Consider the following 25,770-nt stretch of genomic DNA (forward strand, 5'->3'; position numbering starts at 1 on the left):
TAAATATTAATGATTAAAATAAAAATTGTAGAAAGATAGGATGAAAATAATCCATTTATTAATTCCAAATAGAGTAACGTTTATGAGAGAGAAAGGAGTAAACAAGAGAAATGAGATGAGGTTTGATTTGATTTTAGCTAGACTCCATTCTGATCCAGTCATCCTGATGGTGCACCACTGCATACACTTTATTAAATATACACTCCCACTACTCACCAATTCCATCACCTACCACTACACTTCATCTAATTGACATTAATTCATCACCTTCGTCTTTTCGAAACCGACACACTCCTAATTTTATTTTTCTCAGACCCCAATAATGGAATCCGCACACCAATCATCAACACCAATAAACACTCTTCCGTATTCAACCCCTTTGGATACTCTCATACAGTAACTATTTTCTGTTATTTTCTGCTTTTCAACCTTCGTATTTTCCCTCACACACTTATATTTTAATATATATGTAGGTAGATTTAAGACAAAACAAATGTAAATTATCATTCACCTCAATTTCTGAATGATATAAAACTTCTTTCAGACATTACATTAAAAAAAATACAAGTTTTTATGATGAGAAATTAATTTACACTGAACCAAACTTTTAGTTTTCTCCCATCCCGTTACTGCTTCGTTACAATGTCGAGGCGAATGTGTTTCAGCAGCACGGGAATAACGATATCGGGAGAACTCAGTTGCGGCAAGTGGCCCTCCGTCGACATGACTTCAACGACGGAGTCGCAGCCGATGTTTTGGTGAAGGTACTCGGAGACCACGATGGGAACCGCTAAGTCCTTCTTGCTTTGGATGATGTGGCATGGGACTGTGACGAGGTTGAGAATTTGACGCATGTCGCTTTGGAAAATGGTCTGCAACACGCTCAGCGCAATGTCAGGGCGCATATTGAACAAGGTTCGGCTGAACTCCTGCACCGCCACGGACTCCATGTCCCCACCAACGGCCAACGGCGCGAACCCTGAGCACCATGCCTTGTAATTCGCCGCCATAGCGTCGAATAGTTTCGTCCAGATCTTCCTGCTCAAACCCCCCGAAATACTCCGTGTCGTTCAGATACCTTGCAATGATTCCACATTCAACATCATTAACCAGTTCAATCACGCTAATTAATATTTTTTTACACAAAAAGGAGTTTTTTTATTTATTGAAAATATAGATTACTCTCTTATTATTTGTCTCATAAGGTAAATGCGTATTTCTTAAGAAAATTATTGGTTATTCAAACTATATCGAAGACTGCTAGTAATTATGCGAGATGTTAATTAATAAAAGATAGTTAGGGTTTTCTTTGTTTTTTTATCAAATGATGAAATATTTTTTGGACAAATTAAAATGCTGAAAGTGAAACACAATACGATAAAGGCATTTGACACTTACATTTTGTTACTAAAAAATGAAAACAAACATTATATATGCTTCTCAACATTAACCTTAACAAATAAAGATACCTTTTAACAAATATCTCAAGAGTATATTGGTTAAAAATGAATAAACAAGAAAGATTTAACGGTAAATTACAACGAGGTATATTGGTAGCATTAGTTTTGGATAGTAAGAATGAATAAGATAAAAAGGCTTGAATTGGAATATAGCAGTGCAGTTATAGACGAAGTCAAATAGACATGATTAGTGAATGATAAACATGAAAATAATGATCGAGTTACCCAGGGGAAGCGGAGAGCATGATGATTTTGGCGAATAGATCGGGGCGAGAAATGGAAGCGACAGTACCAATCATAGCGGAGACAGAGTGACCAAGAAAGATGCATGAATGAACACGAAGCTCTTCTAAGATAGCAAGCAAGTCGAAGGCATAACCTTGCAAGGTGGAATAGCGGTCGAAATCGAAGTAATCGGGGTTGGTGGTGCCGGCTCCCATGTTGTCGTAGAGCACCACACGAAAGTCGTCGAGGAGATGAGGTACGAGGTGTTTCCACACGGATTGGTCTGTGCCGAAGCCGTGAGCCAGAACTATGTAGCGCGTGCCGGATCCCAAAACCTTCACGTTGTGAGCTTCTTCCACTATCCCCATTTTTTTCTGCTTAGGTGTCCAAGTTCCGGACCTCTTCCTCCTACTTGTATATAACAAACAAGCCTGTGATGCCAACGCAGGGAGGGACCAAACCAATACAATAGTATATTACAAAACTATATTCTCCATTTTTTTTCTTACATGATCTTTTTTAAAATAACATGTTGCAAACAATTTCTTAATTCAGAAGAATAAAATATTCACATGCCGTAAAACACTTTTACATGTAATTATATAAGTTGATTGATTTTCATATTAAAAGTTAAATATAAATATACATAGCTGTTAAACTAACTATATTTTATATTAGTGAAAAACATATGTTGTGACTATATGTGTATGGTCTGGATAGAGTCTATTGCTTATCCGATTCACGTGAAAAATGAAAAAATCATATTTGTTACTCATTTCATTATTCGATGAATATTCATATAAAAAATTCTGGGATTTTTTTTTAACTCATGGTATATGTTGATACCCATTTTTAACTCACGAATATTTAAAAATAAATTATTTTATGACTTTTAAAATGAAGTTCAAATTAAATTAAAAAAATATATATTTAAAACATACATCCGAGTATAAAATAAACAAATAAATAAAAGTTAAAATATATATTCAAATTAATAGTACCTAAATCATATATCTAAATACAAGTAATTTAAAAATTAATTCTTTTAAAAATGATGTTATGATATTTATGTCTCCTCTCCAATATTTTCATTTTTACCATTTAATTCTTAAACAAATAACACAACTAAAGTCACCAAATAAGTGCATAGTGACACTATTAATAAAATTACATTAAAATATTAAAAAAAATACTAACATTATCATCAATTATGTCTTATAGTATTGTATTAAGCTTCCTGTTGTCTACTTTCAGTTTTGAAGAACCTAAAAAAGGAAAATGAATTCATTTTCCATAGCCAATCATTTGAATGTATATAAATATGTAATTTGAAGTGTTCATTTAATTAGCTTCTATGTCAGTCTATATTCAATCTTGAACACACATCAATGCCTATAAAATCTAGGTATGGATTATCAATACTTATATGTCAGTGTATAGTCAATCTTGAACACACATCAATGCCTATAAAATCTAGGTATGGATCATCAATACTTAGAAGATTCAGAAACAAACCGTTGAGATATGAATGGCTAGAAAATCTCTTCCAATCATTTGTAAGACTTAATATTTTAACCCGTTAATCTTCCATCAAATTAAAATGTCAAATTCTTCATAACGAGGTAGTGTTGGTTTCTCTAAGTAATAATCAAGTTCCAACTTATAATTTGATGATTCACTTTTATTTACAATTTGGTGTTTTACAAAATCTCTCCTCCAAGGATCTTTTCTTCCATCAACAATTTGTCCTACATCTATGTTCAAATTTTAACATGAAAAAAATGACTTCTTACCTTTCATGTACATTTCATAGTACTCACCAAGTCCTTAAAAAGAATCTTCACATTTTCAATTTCACAATCATATTTATCACCATATATCCAAGAGAAAAAATAATCTAACAAATCAATTTTATACCTGAGGTCTAACACGATATAACCATGACTCTACTAATCACACTCCAATACTTGTCAAACTTTAAAACAATAAATGCAACCATTTGACAAATAATAGAATTGGGAGAGTTAAGTCATTTCATCAAAGCCAACTTAATTTCACATACCTTTGGAAAGAAAATGTTGACAGTTGCATAAGAGGTACCAAAAAATAAAAGTGTCACTTCATAAAATATTTCAAACTTTTGACAAATTTCATTTGACATGTGCCAATCATGTCCACTAGGCAAAATTTTATATTGATTCTCGTGATAAATGATCAAATACATCTTTGTATTGTATGACTACTTCAAACATTAAAAATGTAGAATTCCACTTAATTTTACAATCAACAACTAATTTTCTTCTAAATAGAATATTCAATTGAGCACATGTCTCTATAAATTTCTCTTCTAATTGTAAAAAATTAGCAATTTCTCAATCTTTTCAATAACAATAATTTTATTATTTTTTATCATCATAAGAAAATGAACACATTTATATTTGTTTTCAATAATATACAATAATTTAAATTATTAATATATATATATATATATATATATATATATATATATATTAGTTTTTAATTATCATCATCATCATTATTACTCTTCTTATTATTATTATAATAGCAATAAAAATGTAATATGTAATTATTTTAATTTAATATGTTAACAAGTCAATTTTAATAAAAATATTGTTATAATATATATGAATAATAAATTTGATTTCAATTTGGATAACATTGCTCTATTTAGAAAAAAAAGATTGAATTATATAAAAAATATAGAAAAAAAAGATTGAATTATATAAAAAATATAGGAATTGAATTGAGTAATAACACATAAAACATAACACTAATATTAACATGTAAGACTATCATTACAGCGTGATATGTTAAAGACCTTACACGCGGACAAAACTTTTTTTAAAAGAAAATTAAAATTTAAAATTAAAATTTAAAATTTAAAAATATAAAAATGTTAAAAAAATTATTCTTACCCGATCCAGATTGTGAGCATAAACCTTCGGTTTGAAAAATGCTAATGCATACTTCTGAGGACTAGAACATAGATTTACATACAAAAGATTATCTGATGTTCAAATCAATAAGAAAATTTAATCTTTTTTAATAAAAAAAGTGAGTATTAGAGATTATATCTTTCCTAGTGAAATAATATGTGTAGTTATAAGATTGTTAGGCCCTATGACTCATGTGATATTTGACAATAAAAGAATATCAAGTAATCTTATCAAATATAACGACTTGTCGTATATATGATAATTAATGATAATATGATATCTTACTAGATTCATCAAATATTTTGTAAATATATGATATTAAAGAATATCACTATATAATCAAATTATCAAGATTTGGTCACATATATTGTTAGTATATAAATACTTACACTATATATATATATATATATATATATATATATATATATATATATATATATATATATATATATATATATATATATATATATATATATATATATATATATATATCAGAATATTCTCTAACTATTTTAAATTAATAAAGCTAAATGAGCCTTGTTTGATTAAGTATGCACGATATAATTAATATATTCTATCAAATTAAAATAAAATTTAATAAACATAAATTATACTATTTAAGCCAAACATTTTAAAAAATAAAATAACTTATACTTAAAAACTATTCAAATTAAGTATATTTTAATTTTCTTGAAATTGTAAAATTCCTAATCGAAGTACTAAGTTTTGTCATTCTTGGTCACTTGAGTTTTATAATGTTGGAGCTTCTAAAGTATTTTTTTCGGGGTACACCACCAACACCATGGGGGTATAAAAAGTAAAGCGTGAGTGTATAACTAAAACGGAAAGTATTGGATACAGGCCCGGTTCGTCTTACTTGCACAAACATCTTTCCAACGAGAGGTACTCCCTCCACCACCCCCGGCTCCCTACACCTTCTCAAAAAAAATTTAATTACAAAATTATCCTTTTATTTTAACCTTTTACCTTTTTACTTTTATAAGAAAATCCTAAATTTCTGCCTATCATTTTCATTTACTCACAGTCGCCCAACCCCACCCCAACTATCACTTTCTCTCTTTCTCTCCGTTAATCATCTTTCAGAAGAAACTTGATATAATCCAAAAGGTTGAGACAGATTGTATATGAATGTAAAGAAGGTGGAAAAAAATTCTTTGACAAAACTTCCTTCCAACTTCTTTCTGTCACCACCCACTTCTTTCTCCACCCTCCATAATTATTGCTCGCACCACTTGATGGTTGTCTCGTTGCAGAACCTGCAGAGAATTTTCAACCCCCCCACATATCGTTAAAATCAATCAAAATTATATTTTTTCAATGCTTCAAGCATGTATAATGATTCCGTGATTTTGATCGTCGTTTTATGTAATCGGATTCCAAAACTCCACACCCCAATTAATGCAATCAGTTTACTGTAAGGGTATCTCTAGTCTACATGGATCACTAACACAGCAACAGCAAAAGCTAAGTTTTTTTTATGAGTAGTTTCTATTTAAATTTTGTTTGAATTTAAGGAGGGAAAAAATTGTTTAATTTTTAAAATTAAGACTAAATTGAGACAAAATCAAAATACAGAGATCAAATTGCACCATAATAAAAAATACAGGGACCAAATTGAGACTAATGTAATGACACGTGGCCTGACAATGACATGTGGCACTGTCAGTGCCATGTCACACTGCCATTGCCACGTGGCACACTATCAGTTTGACATGTGGCATTTTTAAATTTTGCTTTTAAAAAATAAAAAATAAAAAATAAAATAAAAATAAAAATAATAAAAATATAATTAAAAAATTCAAAAAAACCACGAACTGACACGTGTCACCACCTTTAACGGTGTTAGTATGGAACTAACTGTAAGGCCTAAATTGATTCAATTTTTGATAACAAGGGACCTAATCGAGAACATTTACAATACGAGGACCTACTTGAGATGATCCTACAGAAATAGGGATGTTCGAAAGGATTAAACCTATAAATAATGCATAAAATTGTATTCACAACAACAACTAAAGAAGAATCGGATCAAAACTCCATTATGCATAATAAAAGTGAATGAAATAGTATATATTTACTAGAAGGGCCTGAAGAGGGGCTAGTTTTGTTGGTGTACCTTAGGATACCTGAATTCACCAATTGTCGACCAGTAACCCGGGCGACCGATAAAACCAAAAATAAGAATACACAATGCTGAGCAGTCTTCTGATCGTAATGTTGCGATCGTACGTATGTCGAACACATCACAAGGCCAATGTCGAACCCGCGACTTACCTTCTGAACATCAATCGTTAAAACGATCGTATTATAGCGTTCGCATGATTGTGTCGATACACTAGACGATCGACAATTAACCAGCGATGTCGCGACATATAGCGCTCGCATGTTTGTGTCGATACACTAGACGATCGACAATTAACCAGCGATGTCGCGACAACCCAGTTAGTTACAAGAGAAAACACCTCCGGTCAACTTTAGTCAAATTGAACATATTAAATCTTAATAAACGGTTAGAAATATCAGTTTAATGCCACGAACCACGGGAATAACTGACCCAATATTAAGCACGATCTAACGGTTACAATTTCCAAGTGGTCAACTTCTATAACTGACCGGATTTTCAGGTAAACAGTTTATTTTAGTGTTTTAAATATGAAAAGCAGAGAGGAAAAAATGTACGTTTTTCCTGAGGAAATTGAGCTCATTATCGTGATTGAACTAAAAAAGGTTCTAGGAGCACATTTTTTCTGACTTGAGCGTCGGAGTGTTTTCGCAGGTACCCACCCCATTCTCCCTGAAGCTGGTTGATAAGGCAAAGGAAGCGAAGGTAAAGACATCATAGAAGGAGTGGAGACGACTCAAGAGGTTCATATCTCGGTCCCAACATTTATACTGAAACAGTTGGTAAGGGCTTTCTCAAGGCCTTCAAACACCTTAACGTCGGGAGAGTTAGGTTGCAAATGCAAAAGATCTGAAACAGGAAATAAAGTTTCAAAATTGGGCAGGGGCACGTAAGAAATAAAGGGTGATACATAGATTACAATACGTATGCACAAAAAAAAAAAGCGTAAGAACTGACCGACACACTGAGTTATGTTAGTGGGTGTTTTTCAAACATCTGGGAGTTTAAGAGCGAGCGTAACGTTGATCTTGAGGCCAAGGCTTGGGTCATCACGATCCTTGATGAGAACTCAGAGGCACCTCTTGTTATTGTTGATAACTTGTTTGAGACCAGAGCAACAATCATGGTGGGGGCTGAGGCACCGCCACCGACGTAGGGGAGACAACCAACGAGACCAACGAGTTTGTCCGTACAATCTGCTTTGTCTTGGTTAATATCGAAGGTTGCAAAACCGACCAAAAGGTTAATATTGGAGGTTAACATCCTTGCACGACTGGAATGAAGGGTACTGGAAGTGTATTGACGAGCTGCAGATATATTCTTCAACTGATGTCGACATGTCGATTACATCCTCAGAACGTATATTCATGGTGGAGGTTCCCACATCCGTCGATCGACATCGGATGTTTACATATGTTGACATACTTAAAGTTTACATTTTTATTCTAGGATTTATTCTAAGATTTGATTACGCAGTTAGAGGAAGCATCATTGCACGCACCACCTCATCACTAAGATCGACGCTTGATCAATTCATTCCACCACAATCAATCTTTGCAACTCTTTACTAAGTATACCACTGAAAGACGTTCTCACAGCAAAACAAAGAAAGAAAGAAGTACAACGGTTAAAATGAAAGAAAAACTTCTTATTTGTGCATTCACTTAGGGAACTAATAATAAGTTATTAGTGGAATGAGCTGAGAGTGAATAAAAATTTAAAAATATTAACTTTAAAAATAAAATTTCAGTGAAGGACAAAACAGTAAAAGAGAAACGAAGGAAACAAGGGATGGTGATGGAGAGAGCAACACTCCTTTTCAATTGTCTTTTTGTTTGATATTTACAGCAGAAATTATATTTAAAGTAATTTTTAATTGGACGTGATGATAAAATATTTGCAGTACAAAAATTATACACCATTTTTTTCCAATCATTTGTAAGTATTTTCAAAGATGTTCACTTATTATGAGAGTTTAAAACTACAATAATAGATTATGCATTATATTTCATGAAAAAAAATTATATAGTTTATTTAGTTGGTTATGTAATCGTTTTTGCAACTTTCCTTTCTCACACATAGACACAGATATGTATCATTCTTAGTGATGTAAGGATTAAATGTTTATCTTATATTAATGATATTTTTAGTAACATCCATCTTTTTTTAGCGTAATCGTGTGCATAATGCGATGGGGGAAGTGGATAGATGTTGGTGGCAGAGTCACATGTAGCAGAGTCACATGTACTCGGTGATGTTGGTAGAAAAGGGGATAAATTTATTGACATTTTACTATCTCTGATAACATTTCATTTTTAATCTTAAAAAAAATACTGTTAAAATATTCAATATCTTTGCTTTTTTTTCTTTTTTAAATTCTATTTCTTCTGAATATGGCTATCTTTGTGAAATTAACTAAAGGAATGTATTACAAAACAATTTTATAGAGGTAGTCAATGAAGGCTTGAGATTATGCAAAAAATATAAGACTTATTTAAAATTTGGGTATTTTCAATTTATAAAGACTTAGAAAATAATATTTTAGAAGTAGTAATAATTTAAAAATAGTGAGAGTAAAATATTTTAATATTAAATAGTTTTAATATAAATAGTTTTTTTATAAAAGAGTTTTATTATTTTAAAATACACCATTTCTCTAGAAATTATTTTTTTAGAGTTTTCTAACTTTTCTTAAGGACTTCTTCTCATGCGTTCTTGTGTTTGAAGATCAGAGACTGCCTGAATGATCACAACGACGAGATTTTCAAGTTTACCTGATCAATTTCTCTAAAAGAGTAAGTTACTTTTTACTCCTTTTCTTTGTTTTGTCTCATTTCCTTTGCATATTGCATTTGTCATTCGAATCTTCTACAAGACTTTATGCTAATCAGTAGTTCTAACGATATACCTTGATCATATTTTGTGAGTTGTAGGTGTAAATAAAGTTTCTTGAGCTAGTGGAGTCGTCTTAACTCTTTTAAATCAGTTGGGTCCTCTGTAAGGTAAGGGAAGCTAAATATTCCTTTTTTATGTTGCTAATGATTTAATATACCATGTTTCATTATTGGTTTGGTTTGAATTTGATAAATTTGATATGTGAAGTTGCTGATGCAAATTTTATTGAACGTGTGTTGTTTGATATTGAAAGGATCTACAATGATTGCTTGTTGAATGCATTGGTTTTAGGTTACTTGAATTGGTGGGAGTGATGTCATAATGAGTTGGTAGTTGATGTTCAATTGTAATGTGATAGAATAATAGAGTTATAATTGGTTTTTGTCTGAAAATTTGGAATTTTGACAGGTTAAATTCTAGAGGAGTTGTTTTGGGGAAAAATTGGATATTTCTGATATGTTATTGACTCATTTAAAACTTGTGTAGTAGTTTAGTTTCCATAAATATGGTTTGTGGCGTGTTTAATCTGCTGTCATATACATGGGTAAAATGGCATGTGATTAGTTAAAAAAATGGTTTTGATTGGTGAAATTCTAAAGGGTTTAATGTAGGAGTAAGCTTGGCGTTTGTAGTTTGTCCTTAGGAGTTTTAAGACTTTTTTTAGTCACTTTGTGCACCAAAATATGACTTGTAACTTGTAAAATATGATATCTTGAGTTTTGAAGTGTAATTTTGACTGGTGCATCTTAATTATGGCCAAATAAGCAAAAAAGTATTCAATTTTTGGATATAAACATGTCAATTTTGGATGGGTCTAGGTGCAACTAAATAAAAAAAGAAGGTTTCTGTTAAAAATTGACAAAAATAATCAATTATCTTACCTAATAATAAATTATTTTAGTAAGAATTTCATCTTTTCTTCAAAAATCTATGGAATAATCAATTATCAGGTGATATAATCGATTACCCTAAAAAAAATATTCGTTGGGCGCTTTGTTTCTAAGTTCTTATATCTTTTCTTTGTTTTGGATTCCTTATTTGGGTAAGTTAGTTTATAAATATTTTATACTTAATTGATTTAAATAAATGGATATTTATGATTTGTGAACATGTTTATGGTTTATGAATATGATGGTATGATATTGATGCTTGGCGTGATTTCATGGCCCTCGTGGTGAGACTTCATGTTGGTATTTCAATAGTTACGTGGTAGCTTCTATGGTGACGTTTAGTGGTGTGATGTATTGATGTAGGGATTGTCTTGGAAATTATCATGACACTCCAATAACTATCCAATTTCAAGTAGAGAAGGACAAGTTATGTGGCGAGGAGTAGTAGGATGTTCTAGTCTATGGTTTAGTATTCTTTAGCCATAGGTGGTATATATATATGGACTAGCCTTGTGTGGTAGCTTCGGGTGAGTCAGTTGTTCCACTACTACAAGTGCAAAGTTGACATCACTACACATATCTGAATGGTCAAGTCTAAGTGTTATAAATCTGTTTGATCTCTTGTTTGGATTGAGGATGTAATTATTATGTATGTTTTAAACTAAATTGTATAAATTTTCTTTTGGTATATTAACTTACCCTTCTCTATGTTGTTTGTCTGTTTTGTTTCTTCTCTTTTGCAATGATCACCTTGATGGTGTGAGCTCAAGAAGATGTCTCTAGTGAGCAAGTGCTCGAAGGAGATGAAGTTGAGGTATAAAGTAGGATGTTGTGTAAAAGACCTGTTATACTTTTGGTTGAGCGTAGTATTTCATAGTTTTATAGGATCTTATATATATTTTTCTATTATAAATTATTTATGGGTATGTGTAATAACAACTTACATATTTTCTTTAAGTTGATTGATAAATATAAAATGATAAATAATACATATTTAATTATTTAAAGTAAAGTGAAATTTTAAATAAATTAATAAACCAGACCACGACTCACAAATAAATATTAATTTCTAAATTTAGTATAATATTTTTAGGTAAATCTCTTCATTTAATTAAATATTATTTTTCATTTAGTTATAGTGATATTAAAATAATATTTAAATATAATAATAAACTATTTTTTAAAATATTTAAATTTAAATCCTAAAACATCAAAGTCAAAATCAAACTAAATTAAAAGTTAATTATATATATATATATATATAATTAACATAAAATTTCTTTTAATGATAACATTGAATTAAATTGAAAAAATATATTTATATAGGGTTAAAAAGGTGAACTTTAAGTTTAATTCAACCTTATAAAATTGTTCTAACCATATATCTGATACTATGTTAAAAGGTGGACTTTAAGCTTAACTCAACCCCCTAAAATCGGTTTGTAAAGTGAAGCTTGCACTCACTTATATATTATAAATTTGCTTTATCTACAGTGGATGTCAGACTTTCAAACTATATATTTATTGGTAATAATACTTGTATTCAAACCAAAATTAGTATTCAGACTATCATCCACCATCTATCTCATACCTTTAATAAAGTCCTCAACAAAATTGGTAATGCAATCAAACTTTAAAATTAGTTTTCGGAAGTATGTACGTAGGTAAACTTTAAGGGTGTGTTTACTTTGGGAAGATGATTTGGGGAAGAATGAGTGCATGATTTGGGGAAGAATGAGTGCATGAATTTGAGAGTAAATTTTTTGTTGTTTATTTTAGTGAATTTGGAGATGAGTGAGAGTGAATTTGGAAATAAGGTTTGTTAAAATTAGTGTAAGATTTGTTTGATGAAATAGATAAAACAAATTGTTTAATTTGTAGAAATTAAAGATTACCAAAATGCCCCTAGTTATAAAAGTAATATAGAATGATAATTGTTAATGTTATATTTAATTGTAAAAAATGTTTATAAGGAGAAAATAATTAAAATTAATTATTAAAATGTAATTTAGTAAATTGAAATAATAATAATAAAAATAATAATAATTATTATCATCAATTATTATTATTATTATTATTATTATTTATTATTATTATTATTAATTCATGCTGTATGAATCCTTTACATTCAAAAGAGTGATGTATAAGGATAAAATAGAGAATTGATAGTAAATCATTACAAATCTACGCTCATGAAGGAAGATGAGAAAAATCCTTTCTTACACAAACCTGGGCTAGCATAGGTAATTTTGTAAGCACTTAACTTTAAGTAAAATTAGAGCTAGTAATGATATTTCAACCAACCAAAGCATTAATATTTATATAGGATTAAATTAAGATAAATGTTCAATCTCTAATGTCTTGACCGGATGTTAACCAGATTGAATTTCACATCATTAGAATTGAAATTGATTTATATGACTAAATTTACTGTAGAAATTATTTTTGTCCTCAATCTAGGTATTGTTTGTTGGAAGACATTCAGGTACATTACAGGGTATTCTGCGGTGGGCCAAGTGTCTGTTAACTTCACATAAATGAAATTAGTTGAGAAAATTTAGATGTTTTTGACGAAAGAAACGTGTATCTTCTATATCCATACATTATCATTACCAAGCACTAGCACGGCCAAATAAGCTTTATTATGATCTTTACTTCAAAATAATTGTAATTTTGATTAAAAGGGTTTTAATATAATTGCTTGTTTACACTTTTTTTTAATGCAGTATTAGTTTTTTTCTTGATATAAACAAATTGTTTTTCTTTCTTATTAAAAGTAATGTGTTTATGAAAAATGTGATATTAATAAAATTATTTTTTTAAAAAATAAAACATTTAAGAAATGTGTATAAACTTTATTTTACAGTTATTACAATAAAATTAATAGTAAAAAACAGATATCTCGTATCTCTAAATATTTTAAAATAAAGATTTACTTTATCTTTAAGTTTATGATAAAATTGAGTAGATTTAAATAAGTATTTATTACATTTGTTTAATGAATTTTTATATTTTTTAAATTGGGTCAGTGTCACTTAATTTTCTTTTATGGTGAGATTCGTCATTTTACTTGTGTTTTTACATCTTAAAGAAAATAGTTTTTCAACACTTTTATAATAAGAGTAATAAAAATGATTTATTATTTTACATTAATCACAATATTACTTTTATATTGATTAAAATAATAAAGACTAGTAAAAAAAATATAAAGTTTTTGAAAAGTAAATTAGTGAAGTTGATAATTGTGCAAGTAGCCAGGAAACACTAAATCATACCCCTGATGTAAGGTAAAAAATTAGATTGACTATCTCCTTATTATTAAGAAAAAAAATATTTAAAACGAATGAGAATAAGCAAATTTATATTTTAAAACTAAACTTTTTGAAATTAAAGATCTCCTCAAAAATGGGTTGGAAAAGTGATGATAAATTTTCGTTAGTTTTGCTAACAGTATTAATTTTGTTATTTACTATATGCGAGACATCCTATGCTGAAAAATGGGTTGGAAAAGTGATAATATAAATTTTGGTTAGTTTTGCTAGCAGCATTGATTTTGTTATTTACTATATGCGAGATAGACTGCATTTATTAAAAAGTAAACTCAAAATTTTTAATATTTTTCACTTAGACGTTAAGTATATATAAATTGTAATATATATATATATATATATATATATATATATATATATATATATATATATATATATATATATATTATTAAATCTTACATAGTTCAACATTTGTCTATTGGATATTTTTTAAAAACGTATCTTTAAAATTAAAAATTTATTTTACATAGATAATACTAATAAAGTTTATGTAAAGATAAAATTATTTGATATCTTATTTATAAAGATCAATGTCAATGTAATGTAATATAGAGAGAGAAAGTAAACAAATCTGTTCATATATAGAAAGAAATAAAATTATTTATGAAAATAAAGTGTAGTCACTTCTGTGTTACTAAAAATTAATTTGTGGAAGACTCGTGAACTACGTGCTCATGTATGGTTCATTATCATAAAACGATAGCGACCACATATAATAAATATAGTTTTTGGTCCATAATGTAGACAAATTCAGTGCATGTTTCTGGAGGTAGGATCAAGTTAATGTCTAATGTTTAGAAAATAGTTTAAGGGGTTTTAAAGTTATATTGTGATCTAAGTTTGTATTTGGAGAGAAGGTAGTTTAATGTCAAAGATAATAAATACAATCACTTATCTCTTTATCTAAAATTTATATTTATAAATTTTAGAATAAACTTTTGATTAACAATGACCTAAGGTTAAAGTCTATGTTAGTGAGATTTGATATTTGTTGGACATATTATTTCATCCGATTCGGACCTATCCTAGTGAGATTTGATGTGTGTTGGACATATTGTTTCATCCGCTATCAAATCATTCATTAATGTCTAGTTTCACGTTCGAGATGTATATTCCTCGGCGTGAGGGAGTATGTTGGAAATTTCACATCGACTAGAGATAAAACCAATTTAGAGTATATAAGTGGATGCAAACCTCATTTTACATGTTAGTTTTGTGAAATTGAATTAAACTTAAAGTTAATTTCTCAATAAATTTAAAGATTAACAACGATCATTCTTTTTTAAGTGAACAATTCTTTTTTGCATTTTTGTTGATATAAATAAATACAATGACAATTCTTTTTATAATTACTTTTTAAGTTGTTCAGCATTAGAGTTAATTGTTGTGACAATTGAACAATCAGTCATATACAATTTAACTATCCGAATTCAATAATAATCCGTTCACACGTTCAACTAACAATTGACTGTCAAGTATGACGAATGATCATATAATACAATAACCAAAAGAACTTTCATAAGTTTTTAAAATATGTAGAATTGTTAAATATTTTGTAAATATTTAAGGCTTTGTTCACTTGAATGAATTTGAGGGAGAGTGATTGAATGAATTTGAGATGGTTTGAAGGTAAATTTTTTGTTGTTTATTTGAGTGGATTTGAAGTTAAATGAGAATAGATTTGGAAGTAAAGTTTTTGAGAATTAGTGTAGGATTTGATTGATGTGACAGATTAAAAAATTTACTTCCAAATTCACTCTCACTTACCTTCAAATCTACTCAAATAAAAAACAAAAAATTTACCTTCAAATCCTCTCAAATCTATTTAATCATTCTTCCCCAAATCCCATATATGATGAATAGTGAAATGTTTATATATAATTTTAAAAATAAAAATCATGTTAAATATTTGCTTGTTTAACTTTTGCGTGGTCTATCCTTTTCTTTCTTAGCCAAACTTTATACTTTCTAAGACACTACATATTACTCACTTTTTTCTTGTAGAAATTACAAGTTCACTTCGCTTGAAGAAAATAACTTTTTTTAGAATATAAAATTGTCATCTTAGAGAGCACCCAGTTTTCTCTTCATTTTTAAGACATTTACCACTGTACTTTACTATTGTACAACATCATAAATTCTATTTTCTCTACCTTTATTGTAAAACAAAAATTTCCATCCCTCCAATTACTTTTTTTTTCTCAGGAAAAGAAATACATTACCCTATTGACTTTTACACATAGTAAAAGAAAAACCAGTAATCAATACAACTTATCAAATAATATTTTAGTTGTAATTTTCTTTCTCTTCCCCTATCTGTATATTTAAGACATTCTTTAGTAATAAAAGTTTAATTAATCCTTCAAAATATTATAAAGCTTCCTTCCGTAAATTTCACCTCTTGATATTTTTTTAAAGTGCAACTAATACACCCTTGCTAACATTTTATTATTAACTAAAATTTACTAAAAATTATAAACCCATAATACTCGTAAAATAAAACATATTTTAAAAAACTGATTACCAATACTTCCCCTAAAATACATATCTATTGACTTTGTTATATTTGCGTGGTAATAATTTGGATATTATTAAAGGATACAGTGGAGCTGCCAAATATTAGATGGTGTGTAGGATAATACATCACACACGTAATAACTTGGCAACACAGAAGAAAGTATTAAAAAGGTAAAAAAAATAATAATAAAAAAAATAAAATAAAAGCAGCCATGGGCATGTAGAAACTAAAAGCAGGACGTACTATGTGGGACTTTGCGGTCCCTCATTTCGCCTCCGCCAAATCGTGGTGGATATGGTTGAGAAGCACCGGAATCACCACATCCGGGGCGCTCAGCTGCGGCAAGTGACCCTCCGTTGGCATGACCTCCACGATGGTCTTTCCGCCGAGATTCAGCTGCAGATATTCGGCCACCACAACGGGCGCCGCCAAATCCTTGGTGCTCTGAATGATGTGGCAGGGCACCGTGACGAGGCCCAGGATTGGCCTCATGTCGAACTCGAATATGGTCTGCGCCAAACTCAGGGCTATGTCGGGTCGCATGTTGAATAGGGTTCGGCTGAACTCTTGCACAGCCACCGAGTCCATGTCGCCGCCTATCACCAGAGGAGCGAACCCTGAACACCACGCTTTGTAATTCGATCGGATACCTTCGTAGAGCTGATTCAGATCTTCTGGCTGAAACCCTCCAAAGTATTCCGAATCATTCAGAAACCTTTGCACAGGAAAAAAACATTCAGGTGAAATTACAATTTACAGTTAAAACGAAAGTATGAGTTTTATATATATAAACCCGAAGTGGAAATCAAATCCTCACCCCATAATATGCATTATTATGAGTTTTTTGTTTAACACATGCTGCCTCTCTGCTTACTTTTTATTTCGAGAAATTCTGTAACATCTTTAGAAATTTAAAGATTTCAGTATTGTGCTTGAAAATGTTTATATTTTCCTTTCTCTCTTTAGTGTATCCAAAGTTATCATTCCAAAATTATTAGATTTTTGGTATTACTATAATTTACACGTTTCTCCTTTTTCGGCCACTATACATATATGTATATATATAGCAACTATATATCATTTTTTGTATAATTTTTTAATACAATTTATAAGAACAAAAACAGATAAAGATATAACTACAGTAAAGTAAACACTAATTCAGTAATTTATTATTGTATGAATTTTAGCATGAAGATTGGTGTAATACGAGGAAGTTAGTTATATATGGTTTACCTTGGAGAGGCAGAGACGAGGATGAGCTTAGTGAAGAGATGAGGGTGGGAGATGGAAGCGAGGAGGCCCACCATAGCGGAAAGAGAGTGACCAACAAAGATGCAAGATTTCACCTGAAGCTCTTCCAAAATTGCCAGTAAATCATACACAAACCCATCAATTGTGATATATCGGTCAAAGTCGAAGTATTCTGGATTTGTGGTACCAGCTCCCATGTTGTCGTATAGAATCACGCGGTAATCATCAACCAGGTGTGGTACGAGGTGCTTCCACACAGATTGGTCCGTGCCAAAGCCATGAGCCAGAACCACGATTTGATCCCCCCTCCCAACTATTCTCACGTTATGAGCCTCTTCCACGATACCCATTGCTGTTTCCGTTCTTGTCGCCTTTGAGGGAATAAGGTGTCGAAGGATCGATATCTTTCTTTTTGTTTTGGTTTTGGGATTGTGATACTTGGGTTTGCTCACTAAGTATTCCCTTCGTATCCATGGTTGGGTTATTCAAGAGAGTGGGGTCGAATTTATGGTGGTCGACGTTGTACTGATGCTAAAACCCAACTTGCTTATACTTCTATGTGGTCTACATTCGTTCTGTATCATGGTATATATTTATTTTTTATATCACAACACACTGGTTAAATCAGTCTCATGATTTAGTTAAACTAGTATAATTGTCGGTTAAATCTTGTTTGAGCTATTATGTTAATAGTAAAATATTCTAATATTACATAATCATTCAACATTAATACGAAAAATCACATTTTACATAGATTATTTTTTAAATTGTATATCAGTTCACCAATTGAAACATATTCAAGTAAGATAAAATAAAATATATTTTTTATTTCGATTATGTAACGAAGCCTGAATTTTCCATATTAGATTTTAGTTCATACGAAACTTAATTTTTTTTTTCTATTATTTTTAAGTTTTATTAGTGAAAAAAAAGGTTTTCATAACGACTTACTATAACAGGTGAAATTCAATTATCATAGATAATTTCATAATAAAATTATGAAATATGACATATTTTAAGAAACATGTTATAATAGGTGTAACCGTGATATGTTCGTAATAAAAACTACATGTATTATAACATATAAAAGTCATCTATGATAGTAAATAGGGCATGATGGCAAAATTGATATTATGATTGTTGGTTTCTTACTTGATATTATCTTGTGTAAATTCCTAACTTCATTTTTTCTCATTTCATTCAAAGCACTTCATTTTCGAAGCAACTCTTTTATTTGTTTTTATGCACACTCCTGCGAGCCATTGTCTCCACGCCATAGCCATCGCCTCTCCTACATGCTCAACATTGTTGTTGCCCCACTCGTCATCTCCCACACGTCGTGGACGAAAGATATTGTCATCTTCCACTTATCTCCTCTCTTTTTTTTTTATTCATCATCTTCCTCTTTCCATTAAGAATCTAATTTATGTTGCAAAAATAATAACTCAAGAAATTATAAATTTTGTTAAAATATGTTTTAACTGGTGATTTTGATCCTGAGATAAAAAAAATACTCTTAAAGTTTAATTCAATTTAAGAAAAAAAAAATAGTGGAGATTTTCATCTCCCTCTTACTAATATCTTTATTGTCTTTGAAGATTTGTAACGTGAGCTACTAAAATTAATTATTTCCTCTTCTCTATTTTCTGTATAAATCTTAAGAAATAGTCTGATGTTTTTGTAACAGTTCTCTAAAATGATATATAGTACGTCCTATCTGGCGTAAATAAGTATGACATAAAAAAGTAATGCCATGGCCATCGTTTTAGGTCCCTCTCCTTTAAAATGTTCAGTTTCCATGAGGAAAGGTGAATTATTTCAGATGTGGCTGCCTTAACATTGATACGCTGTTAAACTCATTTTCGATTTTTTATTTTCTTAGCATATATTTGAGATCAAGGATTGTATAGGGGTGATAGACTATACCTATTTCCTATCCCTTTAATACTAACATACATTATACTAAATTGTAGTAGTGTAAGGAAAAATAAGAATGAGTGTAGAATCTTTTCATTCTTGGAAAAAAGTAAAGATATATAGTTTATATGTTCTAGTTCAGAGTCTCTATACCTCGTAGCTATGACAATTGACGTTTACTATGTTAGAAAAATTCCACTTACATAAGGAAATTTTGTGTTTTAAAAATTAGCATAAGAGTGGTTTGACAAAGACAGAAAGAGAATAAGTTTGAAGCAGAGGATTCTTGAGCCTCACATTAACATTTAGAGCCATGGTGGCACTTACAGTCAAACGTATAGAATAGAATGTTGGGCAAGTGTTGTTTTCTTCATGGTATCAGTCATCGTTGTTTTTACATGCAATAACGTTTGAATGTGAATTATTCAGATTCTGTATTATTTGGTTCTAACAACGAGTACGGTAATCAGTTAGGTTAAATAACTATAAAGAATTAATTATGGATTAGGATCAATTCATGAGAAACGTATTTGATTTATATAAAAATAATCTATAGATTTCACAATTTTGAACTTATTTTCATAATTTGTTTACATAATTTAATAAACGTTAATTTTAAATAAGTTTTATCACCAAAATTATACATTCTTGTGATAAAGTTTTATTAATCAAGTCTATTTAATTATAAAATAATTATAAAATGTTTATATCTTGCTAGTGAAAAAATATGTTACGTATATGTATATTTATTTTTTATGATAATAGAAAATAATAAAATAATAATTATTATTTGTTATTATAATAATAAAATTGAAATAAATACATTTTTTAATTTTATTGCAAATAGTCTTTATTTATTTTACAACTAGTTTTATATTTTTCTACTAGATAAAAAGTGCTTATGTTAATAAATAAAATTATACTATTAATATGTTGTATGACAATTCAATTAATAAACAGTCTTTCATATTTATATTATTGTCATAAAATATATTTTTTCTCATTAGAATATTTTTTTTCCTTTATAAATTGTATCTTAGAGTTTGAAATCCATACAAACTTATTTTATTATCTATTAATATTTTATGTATTTAATGATAAGTCAAGTTTCTACAAAATATTCCGGATTTCAATAAATTTCTTTCTATTTAATTTTTTTAGAATCCTCGTTATTTTTTATTCAAATGATAATTATACCATCTATAATCCCTACATAGTGGGACACTCTAAATTAGTTAATTGACTTACACCTGTTTTTTTTTTAAAATATATTTGAGTCTCGTAAAATTTTAAATTACGTTATAGTGTTTATTTTTCCAAGTTTTAGTTTTACGTTCTTTGATACTATCTTAAGTATATAAATTATTTTCTAGACTTAGTAAACTTTAATCAATTATCTAATAAATTTGGGTTATATCTAAATTATAATTTGTTGTTCAATTCTTTTGTATGTCTGATCAAGGGATTTTTTTTGGTCTATTTAAAAATAAATAAATATATTTCTAAATTTAATTAATATTAGTACAAATAATTTAATTTTAAATATAATATATATATATATAACCTATCTAATTTTTTTCTCTTACTTTTTCTCTTTCTCTCAATTTTCCTTTTGTCTTCTTTGAAATTTTTTTCTCCTATACTCAAATGTTTTTTTTATTACACCTTACACTAGTTAATAGATCTTATATCTTATCTATTATCACATTTTGCAATAGTTAGAGAGTTAATGATTCTTTATAAACTATTAAATTTTAAGTTAAAATAAATTTCTCTTTAGCCTAAAAATTCTATATCATCTTCTTTTCTTAAGATTTCAATTTAGTTAAATTCATACTTAAAAGAATAGTTATATTTGAATACTGTACTTATGTTTATAAAAGAAGTTATGGATTAAAATTTGTTTAGAATAAATAAAAACGAACTCAAATGATAACACAAAATTTAACAAAAATGCGCACAATAAATTTAACATACATAATAAGGCCTACTACATTCACCAATACTCAAATATTATTATTCAACATACAATTTTTTTTTAAAAAAAAATTGCAAATATTCTTATACAATTTTTTCTAAATAAAAGTTGCAAAACTCTTTATAGATTTCTTTTTACGAAATTACAAACCTTCTCCTACAATTTTTCTAAACAAAATCACAAACTCTTCAATATCTATTCCTCCAATAAACATAAGTGATTTATTGAATTGTGATAACAACTCCCAGACTCTTCAATTTTGTAGTAGTTTTTTTTTTTTTTAACTTTTGCAAATATTCACTTGAGAACCAGTATATCTTTCCATTATGAAAAGTCTGACATACATAGAGATTGATCCACACACATAACATTGACTTTTGTCAATATGCCAAACTGTTTCTTTTTCTCCCTTAATTAGAACATCATCTCTGTGCGACTATTAAGAATTCTAAAACAGGAAATTAATTTCTTCAAACAAAAATACATACGATTTATTTTAAAAACATAATAAATTTCACATGAATTGGCACCTCATGACCCACATCCATGAATACTGAAAAGTATTATTACTTATGTAATTTTTTTAACAAAATTACAACTCCAATAACACACAATTATCCAAGACTCCAATAACACACAACTATCAAAGTCTCCTATACATCAAAGTGACTTATTAAGTTGTGGTATAACTCTTAAATCAACTTTTTACTTTTATAGTAGTTTTATACCTTTTGCTTTTTCATATTCCTGGTGAATACCAACTAAGAATCTACATTTTTTTTTTTGTTTATGATTATAATTCATTATATGATTTTCATTCATATGTTCTTATATACAAATATTTTGTTTTTATAACATTTTATTCCCACAAATAAGGACTAAATAAAGAAAGTTGTTATTATACAATATTATAAACCTATAATTTAGCTAACAGAATATATTCATTTCAACATTTTCTTTCAAGTTGAAAAATAGATGTCATACATTGCCAATTTGTATAATAATCTTTGAAAAATCTGACTTGTCATAAGAATATTTGTAAGTTGGTCTTCAGATCCAATATTTAGCAATTCTAGAATATTCTTATGAAGTTTTTTCTTGATGAACAATATCAACTTCTACCTGTTTTTTTACAGTCATGTTGAACAAAATTGTTAGTAATGTCATATAAATTTTATTGTCACAATACACCTTAATGAGATGTATATGTGTATATGCTAAATCTAGGAGCACTAGTCTAAGCCACAAACATTCACAAATAAGATAGGTGGAGCAACCAGTGTGTTATGATTCACCGAATGAACCCAACCAATGTGCCAGTAAACTCAATAGGAAAAATGAAAATATCTCTTTAATAATGTTTTTTTGACAACTTTTTTACAACAACATATGTGGTAGTTTGTAATTGGTCCGTTTTAAATATATGGACCAATAAAATAGTAACACGTAGTCTATTTTCAAAAAAGTTGTTAAAATATCATAGTCTTAGGAAAAAGTTACATTGATATACACTTTTTCGTTGAAGATTTTTTTTTATTACAAAAAGCATAAGTATAAGTATGTTAAGATACTATTGACAACTATTTAATATGGACAATGATACTTTAACAACAATATTTGACAACATTTTGACACTAATCACGTGTCAAAATGTGAGTGGTTCACGTGAAAAACAATATTTAAAAATAAGAATGACGTGGAAAGAGAATAGGGGAAAGGGTTTGAAAGTGAGGAGGTTCATTTTCTCTCTTCAGAATTTGAAAATGATATTCATTTTCAAGTTTCAATTTCTTCCTTAACAATATTTTAACATAAGAGTGATGTTGAGACCTTTATTATGACATTTATATACAAATTCATGTCCAAGGAAACAATATTTGTACAACTCATGATGCAGAAACAACTTTGGTAGCAAAGTCAAAATAAGTGGAGACTTCAGGCAAATGTTTCCCACAGCCAGGTTAACTATGAAAATGACATTCATTTTGAAGTTTCAATTTCTTTCTTAATATTTGAACATAAAAGTGATGTCCAGACAATTTTTATGAAATTTATATACAATTTCATGTTCAAGGAAACAATATTTGTAAAACTCATAGAAACAGTTTTGGTAGCAAAAGCAAAATAAGTGGGGACTTCAGGCAAAGGTTTTGCACAACGAGGTCAACTATGAAAATGATATTCATTTTCAAGTTTCAGTTTCTTCCCTTAACAATATTTTAGCATAAAAGTGATGTTGATACCTTTATTATGACATTTATATACAATTTCATGTATAAGGAAACAATGTTTGTAAAACTCATCATGCAGAAACAGCTTTGGTAGCAAAGTCAAAATAAGTGGGGACTTTAGGCAAATGTTTTGCATAGCCAGGTCAACTATGAAAATGACATTCATTTTGAAGTTTCAATTTCTTCCTTAACAATATTTGAACATAAAAGTGATGTCTAGACAATTGTTATGAAATTTATATACAATTTCATGTTCAAGGAAACAATATTGGTAAAACCCATGGTGCAAAAACTGCTGTGACAGCAAAGACAAAATAAGTGGGGATTTCGGACAAAGGTTTTGCACAATCAAGTCAACTATGAAAATGACATTCATTTTAAAGTGCACAATTCTTTTGTTCATACTTAATGGACATACAAGTCATGTTGACACATTCATTAAGACTTAAGCTAAATATGTTGCATCTTTCATCATTTATTCTACATAGAACCCTGTACATACAAGATTTCTTAAATAATGACATCCAAATTTTGTGGGGACTGCAGTACATACATCGTAAACAATGATCATTCTCATCTTCAAATTTGATTATCAATAAATGTAACCAATACATTTTTTTTGAACATTTCTAACAAAAAATATGTACATTCAGACCTCATAAATACTTATTCAAAAAATTGTAAACAAAACATCAATTACATTGCAAAATCCTTATTCAACAACATCTACATAAGACCTAAATCTCGCAACACTTCATCCCTCCGCATATTGTCCACATCCAAGATCCAATCACAAACATATTTCTCCCTAACCTGTTGCAATTCCTCCTGCAAAGAGATAAATGCACAACATATTAATAAAATGCAACATCTTCTATCAAAGCTCCCAAAAAATGAAAATTTTTATAACTTACAGTTACGTATGTGGGCATTGTGTTGTCTTCGTATTTCTCAACGTCATCCCACAACTCCATAAATTTCAAAACAATAACTCCATAATCATATCTACATCAAACAAAGTCCAACATACAAATAATGTTATTTAACATATCAATGAAACAATAAAATTTTTATTTGCATAAATAAACATTAAAAACTTATAAGTTTGGTTGGCTTGGAGTGTGCAAGTGTTGTACCTGTAACGTATTTGACCTGGTTGTGCAAAACATTTGCCTGAAGTCCCCACTTATTTTGCCTTAACTACCACTGCAGTTTCTGCACCATGAGTTTTACAAAGAATGGTTCCTTGGACATAGAATTGTATATAAGTGACATAATAATTGTATCAAAAGAACTAAACCAGTAAATGGTCAAAAAAATTAGAAAAGAACTTCATACTTTCCATCCAAAAACACCATCAACCACTAAATCTTCTACACAACTTCATCCCACACTAAACCATACCTTGAAAAATACCCAAAAAACACAACAACACATAAATGCTCTAACAAATTTAAACAAACTAAATCAACTTTTAATGAACAAAGAGAGTCCGACCACGTTTTAATGAACACCAACGCCTCTCGGTGGGTGGCACAGAGCAAGATGGATGGGTGGGTAAACGTCGACGACGGTACTCCGACGAACAAAGGACCGCGACACTCCGAGGAAGACGAACCACAATGATTGGGTGAGTGAGTAGACGTAAATGGCGGTAGCTCAAAACACGCCTTTGTCGGTGGCGGTTTCAATCAAAGGTTCCAACGCTGCTGGTCATCGGAACGAACACCACTTCCTCATGTGGAACTTCGGCGGACCATGCTTGCACCGACACGTTTATGAGAAGAGGTAGGTTGGCTGGGTGGGAGGGAGCGAGACTCACTCTAGGGTTCGCTTTCTCTCTCTAAGATTGGGTTCTCTCTCACACCTTGCCTCATATTCAAATTCTGAAGATAGAAAATGAACCTCCTCACTTTCAAACCCTTCCCTTGACTCTTCTTCTATGTCATTCTCATTTTTAAATATTGTTTTCTACG

At 29.5% G+C, this 25,770-nt stretch overlaps 1 protein-coding gene and 3 pseudogenes across 1 annotated transcript; all 4 read right to left on the minus strand.

The window, feature by feature from the left end:
- Positions 1–478: 478 nt before the first annotated feature.
- Positions 479–1,822, minus strand: LOC148206781 (putative esterase D14L pseudogene; annotated as a pseudogene).
- LOC148206782 (putative esterase KAI2 pseudogene) lies at positions 1,086–2,053 on the minus strand (annotated as a pseudogene).
- Positions 2,054–7,530: 5,477 nt separating this feature from the next.
- On the minus strand, positions 7,531–8,048 carry LOC124830551 (non-specific lipid transfer protein GPI-anchored 14-like; annotated as a pseudogene).
- Positions 8,049–16,384: 8,336 nt separating this feature from the next.
- On the minus strand, positions 16,385–18,258 carry LOC124830546 (karrikin insensitive 2 receptor CA-like). Its single transcript, XM_047304302.2, has 2 exons — positions 17,651–18,258; positions 16,385–17,132 (listed from the first exon to the last, which is right to left on the minus strand). The coding sequence occupies exons 1-2, from the start codon at positions 18,016–18,018 to the stop codon at positions 16,682–16,684; spliced, it is 819 nt and encodes a 272-aa protein (XP_047160258.1). The 5' UTR covers positions 18,019–18,258; the 3' UTR covers positions 16,385–16,681.
- Positions 18,259–25,770: the final 7,512 nt, after the last annotated feature.

The sequence above is a fragment of the Vigna umbellata genome, chromosome 1 (assembly GCF_029865625.1).
Source record: "Vigna umbellata cultivar VRB3 chromosome 1, Vumbellata_1.0, whole genome shotgun sequence".
NCBI lineage: Eukaryota > Viridiplantae > Streptophyta > Magnoliopsida > Fabales > Fabaceae > Vigna > Vigna umbellata.